Raw genomic sequence first — 16,566 nt, forward strand, 5'->3', positions numbered from 1 at the left:
TGTGGCTTCTCAGCATCCCCCTGAGGTCCTGGGCAGCTCGAGGGGACGCAGCCCCACCTGACCTCGCTCGCGGAGGAAGGGTGCATGCCCTTGCAGTGGCAGCACGGCAGCTCTGATGAGCAAAATGAAAAGACAGACCCATTGTGGTTCAGGTTTTTAAATGTCTGCACGGGGTTCTTTTGTGAGTGTTACAGCAAAGGAAATGTTCGGAGAGGCTTGTTTTCTGCTACACAGAAAGGAAGATCTGGAATCCCAGGAGGGAAAAGCAATCTTTGCTCTGAGATAAGATGCTGGCAGGCAAATGCTATTTTTTTGCTTTCATTTCTGAGAGCCAGTGGACTACCCTGAAAGCATTAGTCTGCGACAGCTCCTACAGCCCTGCAGGGACATTTGAATTCTTGAGTGGTTTAACATTGTTGGTCATTGGCAATGGTACATTGCCGACCGTACTCAGAAGGCAATCTCCAAAACTGCTGACAGCTATAGGATTGCTGTAGATGTGGAGTGAATCATTACTGCTGCAGGTTAAGAAAAGATTTTTAAAATAGCCCTGCTTGTGGTCCTGTGCCGGTCTGGTAGACAAGACAGATGATGCTTGGTAATGGAAAAAAGCAAAACCAACCCAAACAAAACAAGCCCTAGCAAAAACACATACATTCAAGCTGAGTCTTCAGTTCAGGGTGAAATGCGCTTATCTGTAATTTGATTTTTATGAGTTAACATCTGTTAAAGAAAGGCTTTGCCATCTTGAAGGCTTCACTGCAGTCCCAGAAAGCCAAGGGCAGATACCCCAGTGACTTGGTAAGGTCTTGGCTGGTGTAGCGGTATCTCACTTTGCCTGGCCTGATAGCAGTAGGTCCTGTGTAGTGGAGGATGGTCCCAGAGGCACTGTTGCATAGCTTGCTGACTGCAGTTAGCCAAGCTAACAGGATTTCTTACTCTATTCAGTACAGGAGATACATTTATGGATGCTGTAACTTCCTTAATTGCTGGAGGAAACACCGTGGTCTAGTGTCTCAGGATAGCGTTGGGCAATGTCATGGTTTAAAAGGCAAGAAGCAGGAGTGGGCTCCTGATGCAGCAAGTGGCACAGGCAGTGCCCTGATGCGGCGGGGATTATTTCCTTGGCTCCAGAACCACTTGGGAAGGGGCAGATGTGAAGGCTGCCTGACACCTTTGCCTGTTACCACTCGCCTCCCTCCCTGACCACTGCACAAGGATTCATAGTTGTAGCTGTGGAGAAGGCCACAAAGTTTGTCTAATGCTTCTCTTTTACCTTCCTGAGCCATTTATTTAAATATCCTTCACAGGTTGTGTGTTCAGTGCAGTTTTCTCCTAAAACCTATCCTAGACAATCGCCTTCGGAAATTTACTCCCGTACAACAGATGATAGGGGCTTTGGTGGTAGATCACAGCATGGCTAAGGTAAAGCATTCGGCAGTACAGACTTCTCTTGAGCAGTGTCTATGGCTAGGGACAGGCAGCAGTCTGTGCTGGAGAAACTGCACTCAGAACAAACATCAGGAAAGAGACCTTTGCAACAGCCGTGTCTGCAATCTCACATCGCTGGCACTCCCGCGACACGATGAGCCTTGCTCACGTGCTCCCCAGCTGGCTTGGTACAAAACGTCCCGTTCTCGACGCTCGCCTGCTGCCGCTCAGCCGGGTGGCTGTGCCGTGCCGTGACCCCCTGTGCCCAGGAGTGCTGCTGCTCTGCAGGGACTTGAGCTGTGGTTTCCCCTGGCAGAGGCTGGTGCAGGCACACCTTGCCCTGCTGCCAGGCGGCTGCAGGGAAACTGCCGCTCCAAATTTCCTCCCTTCTTCCTGCGTCTGGGGGGAAGACGCTCGTCTGGAAGATTTTAACCTCAGTGCTGATAGGTTTTCATCCCCCCCATGGTTAATCCAGAGATTAGGTTGAATGTTGATGTGACTGCAAGTTGGGCAGGATTTTGGCTTGGAAATTAAACTTTTTGTTGCAGTTCTCGTTTCTGTGTGCAGCTGTGTGTGGAGCAGCCCAGACCTGCACAGGGGCCCTTTTTAGATGCCAGTTTGATTAATCCTCACCCACCGCCTGCCCCCTTATGCCTTCACCAAAGGGTGACTTTTCTGATGCCAAGAACTCATGCAGCACTATATCTGAATTCACCACCCAAGGGCTGTGATGGCCAGTGCCAAATTTTTAATTGTATTTTTCTGGCAGATAGCCATAGCTTGGTCTTAAGAAAAAGAAGTCAAGTATTTCTAGCTCTCAAGTCTGTGTGAGTCGAAGTGCAGCTGGAGCTTACTTTGCTTAACTGGGGGGTGATGCCATTGAGCCATGGGGAAGAAAGCACCCAGGCTGGTGGGGTAGAGGGAGGGATGAGAGAGGCCAACAAACCAGCCCTAGTTTGCAGGAGTTGAAGAGACCCTGGGGGTGGAATAGCTGCCTTGGACCCACTGCTCCTACCACACATGGCTGAGCTGGGAGGATGGTCCTTTTGCAGGTGGGAAGCGTTCAGGCCGAGCCCTGTTACTCCTGCCTTGTGCCAGTAGCTGCCATAAAGCACCACAAGGCCTGTCAAAACTCATTGCATGGCATCGGCATGATGGAGACACAGGATTATCAGCACACACATTCTCCCAAAGGCAAATCATGTACCATCTTCTCCTGGGTGATTTATTAGCTATTTTACAGTCCATTTTAGATGGAGCCTCTACGGTCTTGTCTCCACGTGAGGGCAGGAGGGTTTATCTATCACCCTGAATTTCCTGTAGCATGTGGAACCTGTTCAGGAGCCATCTGCCTTGGATGCCTGGCCTGTGGCACCTCCAACACAAACATAAAGCCTCTTATTAATTCCTTGCTTGCACAAATATGTTGCACTAACACAGTATTTCAGGCAGGTTGATTGGCTGGTTCAGTAACTCTTCACCACTCTCCATAAACAAGCACTTTTTCTCAGAATTTTATTCATGAACAACTTGGGGCATGTACGAGCTAGTGCCTTCCTTGACAAATGGCAGTCAGTCCTCCCCCAGGAGCATGTTTGCTCCTGCAGGAGAGCAGAGTTGGAGGTGAAGCGCTTTGCACTCACCTACACTCACCAGAGTGTACCAGTTTGGGCTGTCCCAGGCAGCCCTAATATGTCAGCAGTCCTGTGGAGTGAGAAGTGCCGACTGGCTGGCCCCTTTACGTCTCATCCGCCTCCTCCTCTGCGAGCCGCCCAGGAGGGATGCAGAGCTGAGTGGCCAGAGTGGCCACTGGGGCCTTTGCTTTGTGGCCAGGCAAGGTACCACGCCAGGGCTGGTCATTGCGAGGGTCCCTGCGTCCACCCAGGAAAGGGAAGATGTAAGTGGTGAATCTGGGTACCAAACAGCTGAATCCTCCCTATTACACACACATCTGCCACCCTGCCTAAAAATTCCCTCTTTTATATCAGCTTCAGTGTGTACATATTCAGAAGGCTTGGTGTTGCACCGTCTCAGCAAAGGTGGGAACATGCAAGAAAGCCCAGGAGGATGGTGGCTTTGCAGTCAGCCCATGCGGGTTTGTGGCCAGGAATTGCCCAGCACTGCTGTGGTCCTCCTTGGTTCAGCAAAAGCTGATGGGTCGTTGAATTCAGGGGGAAATTGGCTGCCTCTGGCTAGGATCTGTGCATACAAGGGCTTCTCCTTATGGTCTACTCTTTTTGGTTAAGCACAAAGATGGGTTTTCTGTAGGCTCAGCCTGACGGGAAATTGTGTTGGTTCCCCGTTGCTCTGTAGATGAGAGCCTGTTGCACATACATATACTTTGTCCCAACTATGGTCCATCCCCAGGCTGAAGCAGCTCTCGCTCTGTGACTCAGACTGCACAGAGGATCATCAGTGCCTTGCAAAGAGCCACATATTCTGGGGAATGAGAAACATGAGCAGTGGCAGCATAAAACATGAGCCACGGGCTTGCAGTGGCAGCATAATACATGGCAATGAGGCCACATAAATATTTATTGGTGCACAACGGGGGGTAAGAGCTGTTGTCACAGTAGGGCAGAATCAAGGCAGGATCCACGATGCAGGATGCCAAAAGCCAGGAGAAACAGCTCAGATGTGGATACACAAAATGGTAGTTGGCCAGCGAAGGCCACTGGGAGGGGTGGGTGGAGGACAACAGCCCAGCTTTTTTTGGCCAGTGCACACAGTTGTGCTCAAGTGTTGGTCAGTGGAATAGCTGCGGTATTATTTTTAAAACACTTTTGCTGGAAAGCAGCATTTTACAGCCCAGTGGGCGTGAGCTATATCTCCCCAGCAGGTTGGCACATAGCTGGTATCTGGAAGAGGCCATATACTCATTTCCTGTGCAGGCTGATTAGGGGAGTTGCGGAGAGAAGAGCATTATTTGATACTCCACATCATTTCCTGGGACCAGTGCGAAGCTCAGGAACTTCAGGAACTTTGTCCAACTTTAGCATTTCAAAGCAACAAGCTTTTGATGTTCTTCTGTACCTCAGGAGCAAGATGTCTCCCTCCCTGGGGCAGCTGGATTTTCTTCATCCCACTCGCGATGTAGAGGCAGACAACTGGCTCCAAAATGTTAAAGAAAATCAGGGCACTGTCTTACAAATGTGGCCGTTCCCCTGTGGATGCATCTTATTCTGGGGTAGAGGAGCTAGCTGTAAATTTTTTGGCTTAGTTAGGTGCCTGCAGCAGTCAGAACAGGCCGTCTGGGCTGCTGAGGAGCAGCATAGGTGTTCTCCAGGTCATTCCCCGTAGTCAATATTGGTTTATACAGAGGTGAATCATGAGCATCTCCTAGTGCTGCATAGTAGGGAGGTGCAAGAAGAGATCATCCAGCAGGGACCCCTGGGCTCTTGGTGAGTCACCAGTAACTAATTTGCGGATATAGCCTAGGAGCTGTTGTATGAAGCTTTTGGTCATCTTTGTGTGCTACATCTTGTATTTTGCATATTGGGAACTTTCTGTCAGTCCTTATTACCCAGAGTTTCTTCTTCAGGTCTGCCACTTTTCCTGTAACTGTGTTTCTTCATTGGCCAGCCTAATCTCTCAAGACATCTTACACCAATACCAAATCACAGCATGGTTGGAATACTTGTGTGATAGTGTCATCTGTAACTGTTGAACAACAGCAACAAGGAAATGAGCAATATTTCAAACTGGAGCAGAATGAGAACAGACAAAACAAGAAGGGATACTGTAAACCTAGGAATCCCTAGCAGGGAGGTGGATATCCAAGCCCTGAGCCTCCAGAGAGCTGCATGTGCCAATACCATGTTCTGTTTGAAAATCATAGAATCACAGAATGCTTGAGGTTGGAAGGGACCTCTGGAGATCATCTGGTCCAAAATCTCTTGGTGAGAGCTAAGACACAACTTCCTCCTAGTCTGCCTAAGTCTTGGAGGGTTTCATTGGATTTGGTTGGATACAGATAATTAATAAATGATGCTTCCACTGTAATTCCATGAATACAGAGCTAGTGGCTTTACAGCAATTTAAACTAATTTTTAAAGACTCTAAGTAACTTAGTAGTCATAGCAGTTGAGAAAATGCCCTAAATTATGCTCAGTTTAGAAATTCAAAACTTGGAACTACTGCTTTGTATTCAAGATGTTTTCTGTACTGCATTTCAGCACAGAGTGAATTAGTAGCGGAAGAAGAAAAGAAGTGGGAAAAAAAATGCAATAGAATTTGTAACAAAATGGCAAAACCCAGCTTAAAGCCATGACAATCACGTACATTAGCAAAAAGGATCTTGTCACCTGCATCAAGTGCTTCCTTTTCCAAGGCCATGGCACAGCCCCATCTCACATTCCATCTCTGAGACACAGGTGCAAAGGAGATGGGTGGTTTTATGCAATTTATCCATGCAGCCAAGAAATAATGTTCCCTTCCCTGAGGTACAGGCAAGTCCAGTCATGGATTATGTGCTTGGCTTTCCTCAAGCCACAGCCTCCACTTGTGTTGGTACATGGTTTCCCAATACCAGCCTTGACTTGTCCTCCAGGTGGTAAGTTGCCCCATCACCTCTTCCCAAGCCTCAGCCACATGTCCAAACAGAGGGCAATCTCCCAGCCTCACTTTCTGGTTGCCTTAGTTTTTCTTGGGAGACTTCTCCCAAGTATTTCCAGTGCCACACCATCCCACCAGGATGTGCTGCCCAGCCCTCAGCTGCGCAGGTACCTCTGTCTCAGCAAGTGGTGTCCGTGACGGGGCACTGATTTTGTTCAGAGCCATAACAGGGGCTCCACTGAGCAGCAGTATTCAGTAATGGGCAAGGGCATGTTTGGAAACAACTCATTTGAAGTATACTTGTAGAAAAAGCATAAAGGAATAAAGCATTAATGATGAGAAGCCTGTAGCCCTTCTAGATATACGAGGGTATTCTTACATGAGGACTCCACAACACTGTAAATTCTAGGGTTACGGGTGAGTAACCAAGACTGGAATCTGACATCTTATGCCTGAAAAATTCCTTAATTATTATTAGGATGGAAATAATACACACCATTATTTTAAAATAATGCTGGCTGGGCTCGGAAAATTCACATTCAAATAGTAAGAAATGGTAATTTTAAGTTTCCAAGCAAACATAATCTTTCTGCACAAGTGCGTATCTTATATTCAGTAAGGCAAGGTTCCTGGGGAAAACGACAAGTGTAATTAAAACCTGTCTCATCATGCATGCACACAGGGGAGGGCAAGCTGTGATTGTAATGGTAACTGCTCCTAGCAGGTGTTTTTCTTTTAATATGGGGTATTAAATGAACTTTCCTGTGTTTATTAACCCAAATACTCCCCTGCATGCTTCTAACAGTGCCTCTGTGATGTGTTGCAAACAAGGCTGAACTTGAACTGTATCTTTCAGCATAAACTTTTGTCTTCAGAGGTGCAAAACTACCTACCTTAGCTGAGACTGTTACTGGGACCTGGAACACTGCTGATGCTGCAAATTCTTTCGCACTTTGTAGCTCTGGAGGTTGTTAGTTTTCCGTGCTGAAGATCTCCGGCTCGTTGCAGCACAGTGGGGATCCTTCACAACTGGTGGGGGAGAGGAGGAAACCCTGCCAGAAGCGCTGTCATCTGTTGCCTGCAACTGTGAGAGGATGAATGTGATCAACTACATTTTTAATAAAAAAGAGCGACAGAAGGGGAGGAGGCAGAGCTGGAGCTGGGCACTGGCTTTGGAGGTGGTTGGGGATAGACCGAGCCTTATGTGTCTCTTCAGAAGGGCAAGGTGCTGGGTCTGAAGGAGGGGGAAGCTTGGCTCCACTCTTCCCTCTACGATACTTGATAGTTCCCAGGCACCCCCAGTGCTGGGCTGGACTCTGTGGGCTTTTACGACTTTTATTTCAAGTTCATTTATTATTTGCTGCCAGAATTCTCCCAAGGAATGTAGACAAGAGGTGGTAAATGGTGATTAATTTAGACAACGTAAGTAGAGGACTCACGATGGACTCCCCATGTAATACAAGAAAGTTAACGGCTTGCTGATGTCCTTTTGTGAGTGAATTGTGTAGCCTGGTTGTTTAATGGAGTGTTTAAAAATTGTGTTGGCAATAGCCTATGAATAATGTATACAGGAATAATGAAATACCTTACTGCTAAGAAACTGCTGATATGCTGGGGAACTTTCCATCAGATGTGAGAACAATTTTGAAAGCACTGTCTTCTTGGGATGCCCTTTATTTATGGTCTTGCTGCTTCAGAGGTTGTGTTCCCTTTTTAGACACTGCATGTGAAGATGCCCTCCACCGCCTCTGCCTCTGTCTTCCAGCTTCACCTGATTCCCTTTGCTTCTGTCTGTAAAAGCTCCTGAATTTTGATGAGTTTAGGCTTTATTAAATGAGCACTGTAAGCACAGAGATATTTGCTGTGCAGCCTTCAGCCATTCTAGGTATCTGCACCAAAGGAAGATGGACACCGGTTTTATGTCATGGCAATGACCCATGATGCAGGAAGCAGAAATAGGGCCAAGTGATTTGTTAAAAAAGACCAATGTTTCTTTTGCAGGTTTTTGGAGCATGGGCTCCTTGCGTGAGATAAGCAACCCTGGAGTGGCATGTATGGATGTTCAGATTTTGATGGACTTTGCAGTGTGAACCCAACTCTGATGCCTCTAAATTTTCCCCCATGTCTTCCTCCAGTGCATGCAGTCTCTGGGTGCTTTGGCCATGAGTAGTGGGAATTCGTCATGATACTAAGCAACTAAATCTTGCTTGACCAAAGAGATTAGAAGATTGAGAGTGAACCCTGCTTGCAGGGGAGCTCTGGAGGTTGCACTGCCTTAGCTGCAGAAGGAAACAGGCCTCCTAAAAGACCTGGGGACATAGCTCATCAACAGTGCAGGCACGTGAGGCAATCACAGTCTCTTCCTTTGCTTCTTGTTTTGGCCCTCAGCTGCACTCCGGGAGAAAATAAAATCGTAGCTTTGTTTCTCATGCGGGGTTTTACCCACCTGCACTAAAATGCAGACATATCACAGGAAGGCAGGTGAGCACAGTATGTTATCACTGTGCAGAGTGGTCTCAGCTAAGTGTATGGTAAGAGCAGACCCAGCTTGTGGAGTGTGTAGTATGCGCCCTGCCTCTGCTGTGGCTCTCTTACAAGTAGCCTAGTGCTCATGCTGCATTTTTGTGTCTGGACTTACACAACAGAGCCCTGAGTCAAAATGTTTTCTGCAATATGGGCAGTATATTATTAGTGTAATGCTAGAACAAAGCAACATGTGATTGATGTTGATATTAGTCAGCTGAGGAAGTGACATCCTCACCTGGGAAGTTGATGTGATGGGTTTTGAAGTCACGTGGTGATGCCAACAGCAAGCTCCAGGCATGAGGCTACAGGGCAGGAGAGAAAATGGGTTAGAAAAAGAGGTTGTATCCTCAGGGTGATCTGCCACTGGCTAAGCAAGAGAATTTGCCAAAAAGGGAGGGAAGATTTGCACTTCTATTGGCTTGTTTGCTGCTGGGATATCCCTGGGGAGTGCAGTGTTTTCGCAGCTACAGGAAAGGAGGTGTGTAAAAGGGGTTAGCCTAACCACAAGACAGATGGCAAGGTCCACCAGAGGAATTTGACTGATGGCCTAAATGTTTTCAGTAGAACAAATAAAGAGAAAAGGTATCTAAAACTTCCTCCATCTCTACCACCCAAAACCCGTCCTGCCAGCCAAGAAGCATTTTCAGCAGAGAGGGTCACAAAGGTCTAGGCTGAGGATCATGGTCAAGTTCAACCAGCCTTTCTCAGGGTAGAAATGCTGGTAGCTGACAGTATACATGAAAGAGCAGCTTTCTAAAGGAAGGAGACAATTCTGTTATGCAGTTTATTCCACTGATTATTCTGATGATCCTATTAATTTAGCTTTTTTTAATGTTCGTTTCTTTTAGGTGAAGAGTGAAGGCCCCAAACTGGTGCCCTTCTTTAAAGCCACTTGTGTATATTTTGTCCTCTGGCTGCCAACTTCCAGCCCCTCCTGGTTCAGTGCCCTCATCAAATGTCTGCCCATCTTCTGCCTGTGGGTTTTCCTTCTGGCTCATGGAATTAACTTCTTAGTGTCACACCGGAGCGCCAGCCGCATCCTAGCGGGACTCATATTCTCAGCAGTGGGAGACGCCTTTCTCATCTGGCAGGAGCAGGGCTACTTCATTCATGGTGAGTGCGGTGTTGGTCCTAAAGGGATGCCACAGTGTCCAGCTGTAACGCTCTTTATTTAGTAATTAGTTGTGGGGCCACGTGTTTTGTTTATTCATGTACAGCTTGAGCCCCGGGCAGTGGGAAGCACTCATCCCTTGACTAAAATCCATCATGGTTAGAGGAGTCACACCATGGATGAATCTTTCTCTTCAGCTTCTCATGAGGTCAGAGAGGTAATTGGGGCAGGTTTGGTTCCCTGGCATGTGTTCACAGTGTCCCAGCTGGCGGGAGCTGGGAAGGTGGCATGAGCAGAATCCCTGGAGAAAAGAAGGAAATGCTCATGGCACTCGGCAGCTCCCATGAAGCTATGGGAAGTATCTACCTCCTGTCTCTCTGCAGGGAGATCTTTCAGCCCTTCACTACAAGGATCAGAAATAGGACACATGGTGCAAAGGTCCTCAGTGGAGAACAGGTGGAGAGGCTGCTTATGTTTTGATAGACAAGCCCGTAGCCTGGGGGAGGTGTTTAGGTGGATACTAGAGACCAAAGCATCATAAATCTTGTCCTACTTGCGGGTTCATCAGTATGAATCATGCAGCCTGTTGTACAAGACATGTCTGTTTTGCAAGACATGTAAATGATGGGGAATCAAGGACAAACCTTACCACAATGGCCTGTCTTCTCTACCGAAGGCTCCACATCTCAGAGCAAAACAAGCTTGTTTTATTTTGCTAGTTTGCAGACTAGAACATAACGATTTAGATTAATCATTTAAAGCCACGTTGAACCTGCCTGCAGCAACACTCTCCTTGGCCTTGGACTGTCACAAGAAATCAGCAGCAGTTGAGTCCTTCACTGAACTGACTGGTGGGTTTTCTGAAGTTAATTTAACCAGCACAGGGATCTCACATAACACCCACTATTAACTGACTGCTGTGACTGTCCCACTGGAAAATGTGATGAGATGAGGGAACTTTTCTGACTTGTGCTGCTGTCAGCTCTGAAAGTCAAAGGCTTTTTTTTTCCCCTTCTCATGAGGTCAGTATTTAGTTTTATTCTGGGATTCCCACAAGCTCACTCTTTATGAGAGGGAAGTGTGTGAAATGCCAGATATGAAAGGCCAACTGCTCTGAATCTGGTTTTAATCCTGCTTCCCAAGGGCTTATCCCAATCTCATTAAAAGTTCATGTAAAAATTTTTACTGATTTTGGTGGGGTTTAGATTAGGCTCTGAGGATTAGATCCATCTGGCTGAACCTTGGACATGTTGCTGAGGAGCTCCAGCCTTCTCTTGGGGTGCCATCCCCTCTGGGGGGAGTGTTGGCATTCCCACCGACGGGTCTCCTCCTAACAGGGGTACCCGGCTTAGTGCAAGTCGCCTCAGCCTGACTGCTTGTGCTTCGGTTTTGCCTCCTGGAGTTGCTCCTTGAGCTGTGGCTTGGAAAACATTCAAGGCCTGATTCTTACCATGACTGTTTTTGTACATGGACTGTTCTGAGCTTCTCCATTCCCACGTAGCTAGGACCTCTCTGAGTTCCCTCTCCAGTTTAGCGCTAGAGGAAGGTCAACTAGTCACGGCAATTCAGTATCTGGTTAATGTGTTTTAATCAGCAAATAAGTTGGATTTTCGACCCTAGTCTCACAACTGAGAAGTGTTGCTTTGTGGGTTTAGACACATTTTTCTTCTTAAGGAGAAGAAAAGCTCTCTTAGAGCATTTTGAAAATCTCAGCCTTCATCCTGGCTGTCTCCTGCATCCCTCAGTCCGTGCTAATCCGAGCTACCGTCTTCTGTAGTGAAGTGCTAACATCTGCGTTTCAGCTGTTAGCAGATAAAGCGCACCACCCCACTTCATCCTTCACCTCTCCTGCAAAATGTATTTTCTCCTATTTAAACCTCAGCAGGCTGCTGTTGTTGACAACTGACAATATTCAATCTTTTGACATCATCATTTGTGGGAGTTTGAAATTTCACAAGAATAAGAGGAAATACTAGATAAAAATGTACTTTCTGTTCAATTTCTACGGCTTTCAGGCTGAAAAAAAAGGGTTGGGAACTAGGCTGATTTGAATAGCTTTTGAGACAATAAGTTTATAAAAGGATATTTGTTCATTACTTTATAGGGAAGTGAGAGCCTGGGAACCTACTCCTGGCACACTTGACTTTTTTTCGTTTTTGCTGTTTCAGTCCACTAATAACATGCTATTTTCTGACTAGTGTCTGACGGCATGTAGAAGATACTTTACAGTGTTAACGTACACCTCCTTTGATAGCAGGCACTTAGAAACAATTTATGCATTTGGTGAAGAAGGTAGGGACTAAGAAAAAGGACTTACTGCCAGCCTGAGGGGAAACTCCAGGGGCAGGGAGGGGGAAGGAAGCGGACAGAGAGGAGAAGGGATGATCAGCCTGATGTGGTTGGGAGGGCCAAGCCAAAGGCTGAGAAATGCAAAAGAAATGCACCCACCTCCCTGTGCAGCCGTCACAGGTTTCCCCAGTTCCTGGCTTGATTTGTGGCTGTTGAATGAGCAAACCTGGGAGCTGACTCTCTTGTTTGTGACCAGCCTCACCATGTATCACAAAACTCCTCCTGCCTTTCTGGGCTTCTGCTTGGCTGCCACATCCTGTCCTCTTCCTCCTCCTCCTCCTCGTTGCCAGCTGCCTGCATGAAGGACAACATATTCTTCAGTTCCCCATCCCAGAATTCTCCATGTAATGCCACTGAAGGCAAAACCACTCCTCACTGCTAGGGCGAAGTAACCTCCTTCTTACTGCCCCCAGGGCTCTAACCTTTCCTGCACTGTAACACTATAAACAGCTCTTGTCCTAAATCCCTCCTTGGTTTCCTCTGTGCTTTGCCCATGACGTGCAATAGCTCTGTGAAATACCAACTTCTTGTTGCCCTCCTTTGCCCTTCTCTTCCTTCCCCTTCATACTGTCCATTTTCTCCAGTCTCACCTTGTAGACCAGATCCCCACCAGCCCCCTCCCTCCTGCGGGTTCCTCTCTCATCCTACTGTGGCTGAGGTTTCTGTGGGTGTCCGATCTGGTCCTCCTCAAAGGCAGGGAGACACTTCCCCTTCTTTGAGCTGCCTCAACACAAAAGTATTAGGATGAAGAAATGTCTGCCAGCAGCAGGATTTAGTGACTGCCCTTTACACCACAGCATCATGCTTTAAATGTAAACAAGTGTCCTGCTGGAGGACTCAGCTTCCCAGATCCTTTTCTCCATTTCATGCTTTAGGGCTGCATGAAAACTTCCAGCTACTCTAGTAACTCTGCCAGGATAAAGTGGGACAGCCTGCAGCTGCACCACGTGTGGGTCTGGGAACCAGAGGACCGGGACTCGGTTTGGGGCCCATTATCTACAATTGGCATGACAGCTAGTAGTCAGCAGCTGTACCAACGCTTTGTGACTTTTTTTGTCAAATGGATTAGTGGCAAGTGAATAACATATGGGTAGTGCCTTCCAACACCCACATCTGGCATTTCTCAGGGGTGTTGCACTTCAAAGGAAAGCCGGCATTTTATTTTCACTGATTGATTCCAGCTAAGGATCATCTGAATCTTGCAAATAGACATAAAATTGTTGGCAGATCACATTGGTGCAGTCCCTGAAATATGCCAGCTGCTTCTTTCCAGCTTAGGTTTCTCCTAGCTATAGGCAGAGATGGAGTAGATGCCAGATTTAGTCCCTGAGTGCCTTTGGGTTTCTGGCTAAATACGGTCAGGCTTTGTGTCTTGGTTCAGAGGGATCGGTATCTTTTTTCACATTTTGTTCCTACACTGCTCTGATTCCAGCCTTCCTGTTCCACACGTGACCTAGGAGCAAAACCCTTTGGATAGTTAGGGGCGATGATCTTTGGTCTGCCTTGCCCCCACCCTTCCATCCAAAGCAGGGGAGGAGTAACCACCTGAAAAACAAGCTTTGTTCCTTCTGCAGCAGCTTAGTTCACCTGGCCTCTCAGCAAAAAGGCTTGCACCACAACAGAGTTGTACTTGGCTGCAGTTGTAGATGCGCTGGGGTTTTTTCTTAGGGTGGGAGCTTGGTGCTAAGGGTGATCTCCTATGCACAGATTTTTATATTAAAATGGTCCCAAATGGTCAGTATGGTTCCCACTTAAAACGTTAAGTGTTGTAACATTGCAAGGACATCCAAGCCTGTGCTTGTTGCGGTGTATTTAAAACCCCATATAGCCACGTTTTCTTCTGCTACCAACTGCCAGTCATTAATGAAAAGTCACACTTGCTATGTCAATACCTCTTTCCAGGTCTGCTGATGTTCGCCATCACACACATCCTGTACTCTTCAGCCTTCGGCATGAAGCCTTTGGACCTCAAAGCCGGCTTGTTGATGGGCCTTGTTTCCAGTTCCTGTTATGCCTTCCTGTACTCCTACCTCTCAGGCCCATTCACCTACCTGGTAGCTGTCTACATCGCCTTGATTGGCTTCATGGGCTGGCGAGCGGTCGCCGGCATGCAGCTGTGCAATGACCTTTGGACGTGGACCAAGCTCTCGGCCTGCATCGGCGCGATGCTGTTCATGGTGTCGGATCTGACCATTGCACTTAACAAGTTCTGTTTTCCTGTGCCCTACTCGCGCTTCATCATCATGGCTACTTACTACGCAGCCCAAATGCTTATTGCACTGTCAGCTGTAGAGACCAGAGATGAAGAGGACTTCAGAAAGAGGAGCTAGGTGGAGTGCCAATAGTCTGTGAACAACGTGGGTTGTATCTCAGGTGCTGTAGCTGCATTCACCCCTGAGAGAGATCTCCATTTCTCTAGGCACATTGGTGATGTTGATTTTGCTTCTTTGAAGCATTACTTTTGGGGCTTTTTTTTTCAATGGCTTTCTCTGAATACAGCTTACTTCTGATGTGGACTCCACACTGAAAGCTTAGATGGTCCCTGCAGTAGCTACCCATTCAACTTTTCCTCCTTGGAAGTGCTGTACTACTGCATTTTACTTGTTAGTCTTGAAACTGATGCTGAATGTCTGGGAAGAGGAGGGCTGATGGAAAGGAGGTTTGGCCATGCACTGTGCTACAAGACTTGCATTCAATACTAGGCAGCCAGGCACAGATCTCTGCTAAAGTCATAGGTAAAAATGAATTTAACCAATGTTTGTCTCTTTTTGTGCATTACAAACCCAGTACACAAACTGGAGCTATTGCCTCTGCTGAAAGGAAGCCTGGAGGTAGAGTAAAAACAGTGTATCCAGCTGAGGGCTGAGCTTTGGAGTCAATGACAGCATGTGGGGCAGCCCCCAGCAGAACCAGAATGAAAGCAAAACACCAAACAGGGAGCACAGAGCAAGAGGTGCGCTGACACGCAGTGCTGTGTGCTTTGATCGTGGCCGATCACTGCTCCAAGACAGATCTGTAGGTGCCTGTCAGCGTTGCCGTGTGTGGCAGAACCTAGGAGTTTGGTGGGATTTCAGGGACACCTAGGTAGCCGAGCCAGTGCGTTCTCGCCCACCATGCGTGCGCAGTTACACGGTGTCTGCAGTCACCAGTGACAGCTGAGATGTAATGGGCACGCGAGGAACTTTGATTTTTACAGCAGGACTTTGAGCATGTCTTACTAACGTATGTCCTAATTGTCCTTAGTACGGCAGACAGGAATCTAACCTTTATGCCTTTCTTCCCCGGCATCCTAACAAATAATATTCCATATACTCATTAAGCTTTATAGTATTGCTGCTTGCAGGATGTCTCGAATCTTCGTGTGAGCTTTTCCCATGGTCAGGGCCCTGATTTTGAATGTAGATTGTTGTTGTGTTTTGCCAGCTGGTGGTAAATGATCAGCTTTGCACCACTTGTTTTTGGAAAGGCCCTTTTCAGCAGAGCTTCCTGAAAAGCACCGTCCTGTGTGTTCGAAGTGCCTGCCACTTCCTTCTCGCACATTGGGCACACGGATGCAGTGAGAATGTGAGAGCCATCAGGGCTGGGAAAGCCTGTTTAATTCTGATCCAGATTCTTTGGTTGGTTTGTCTGCCAGTCTGCTGAAACAAGATTACTTCTGACTTCAGACACTCTTAAAAAGATATAGGAAGAGATTGCCCTGATTTTTCATCCAAGTTCATCTGTGATCATACGTGTATTTTTTCCTCTTATTTAGGATATCTAACAGCAAGCTCTTTTTCTGTTTGAAACTATCATCTTGAATGTGCTTTTTCCTTCTGTCCATCCTAGGGTGGCTCCCATGGGCTGAGATGCTCCCCCAATGGCTTGTTTTAAGACATGAGTGCACTCAGGTGTGCAGAGGAAGCTTGCTGAGGTTTTCTGCACCTCTTCAAACCTGCAGCCAAGCAGGGACAACCAAAACAGACTGCACGACTCAAATCCATGCATACCCCAACAGCCTCTTGCACATGCTGACACGGGCAGAGAGAACAGGAGGAGCAGCCCTCCAGACCAGCCTTGTGGGCTGAAAATCACCATGGTCTCCATACCTAGCGTGCCCAGACCATTCCAGGCGAAAGCCTGGCACCGAGTCCCTGGCACAGTTGGCAGAGAAGGAATTCCTCTTTGCGAGGAGTGGGGCAGGGTCAGGGGGCAGCTGAGGTAACCCTACCAACCCTGCTAGCTTCTCCCTTGCTGAGAGATGCCGAGTGGGTCTCCTGCTCCTCCCCAGCCTCGTGTGGTAGGACTGGGTGGGTGCACTAGTGCAAATGCAGACAGTATTACAAAAATCTAGGTTAACCATCCTGACCCTGTGGAGTCATCTGCTGCTTTTCAGACAGAGATCAGAAAGGTCAGCTGCATTATTGAGAGGGAAAGCATTGTAAATAGCACAGCCCCGTGTAATCTCTTCCCTTTAATGCTGTTGTGTAATATTGTCAGTATTCATTCAATGGCACACCGGGGCCTGTCTGGAATAAACTGCTAAGGGAATTTAGTGCCAGAAAACATCTTCATTCATCAGCATTGCTTATCTCCTGGCCGCAGCTTGAACCCTG

The 16,566-nt window shown here is 47.4% G+C and overlaps 1 protein-coding gene across 1 annotated transcript in view; it reads left to right on the forward strand.

Moving 5' to 3' along the window:
• TMEM86A (transmembrane protein 86A) overlaps positions 1 to 14,301 on the forward strand; it is a 49,339-nt gene extending 35,038 nt beyond the window's left edge. The window contains exons 2-3 of the mRNA XM_059826116.1: positions 9,360 to 9,624; positions 13,874 to 14,301. Coding sequence (XP_059682099.1) covers positions 9,360 to 9,624; positions 13,874 to 14,301 — 693 coding nt within the window. The remainder of the gene's footprint in view (positions 1 to 9,359; positions 9,625 to 13,873) is intronic.
• The last annotated feature ends 2,265 nt before the right edge of the window (positions 14,302 to 16,566 follow it).

Source organism: Gavia stellata, chromosome 17 (assembly GCF_030936135.1).
Source record: "Gavia stellata isolate bGavSte3 chromosome 17, bGavSte3.hap2, whole genome shotgun sequence".
NCBI lineage: Eukaryota > Metazoa > Chordata > Aves > Gaviiformes > Gaviidae > Gavia > Gavia stellata.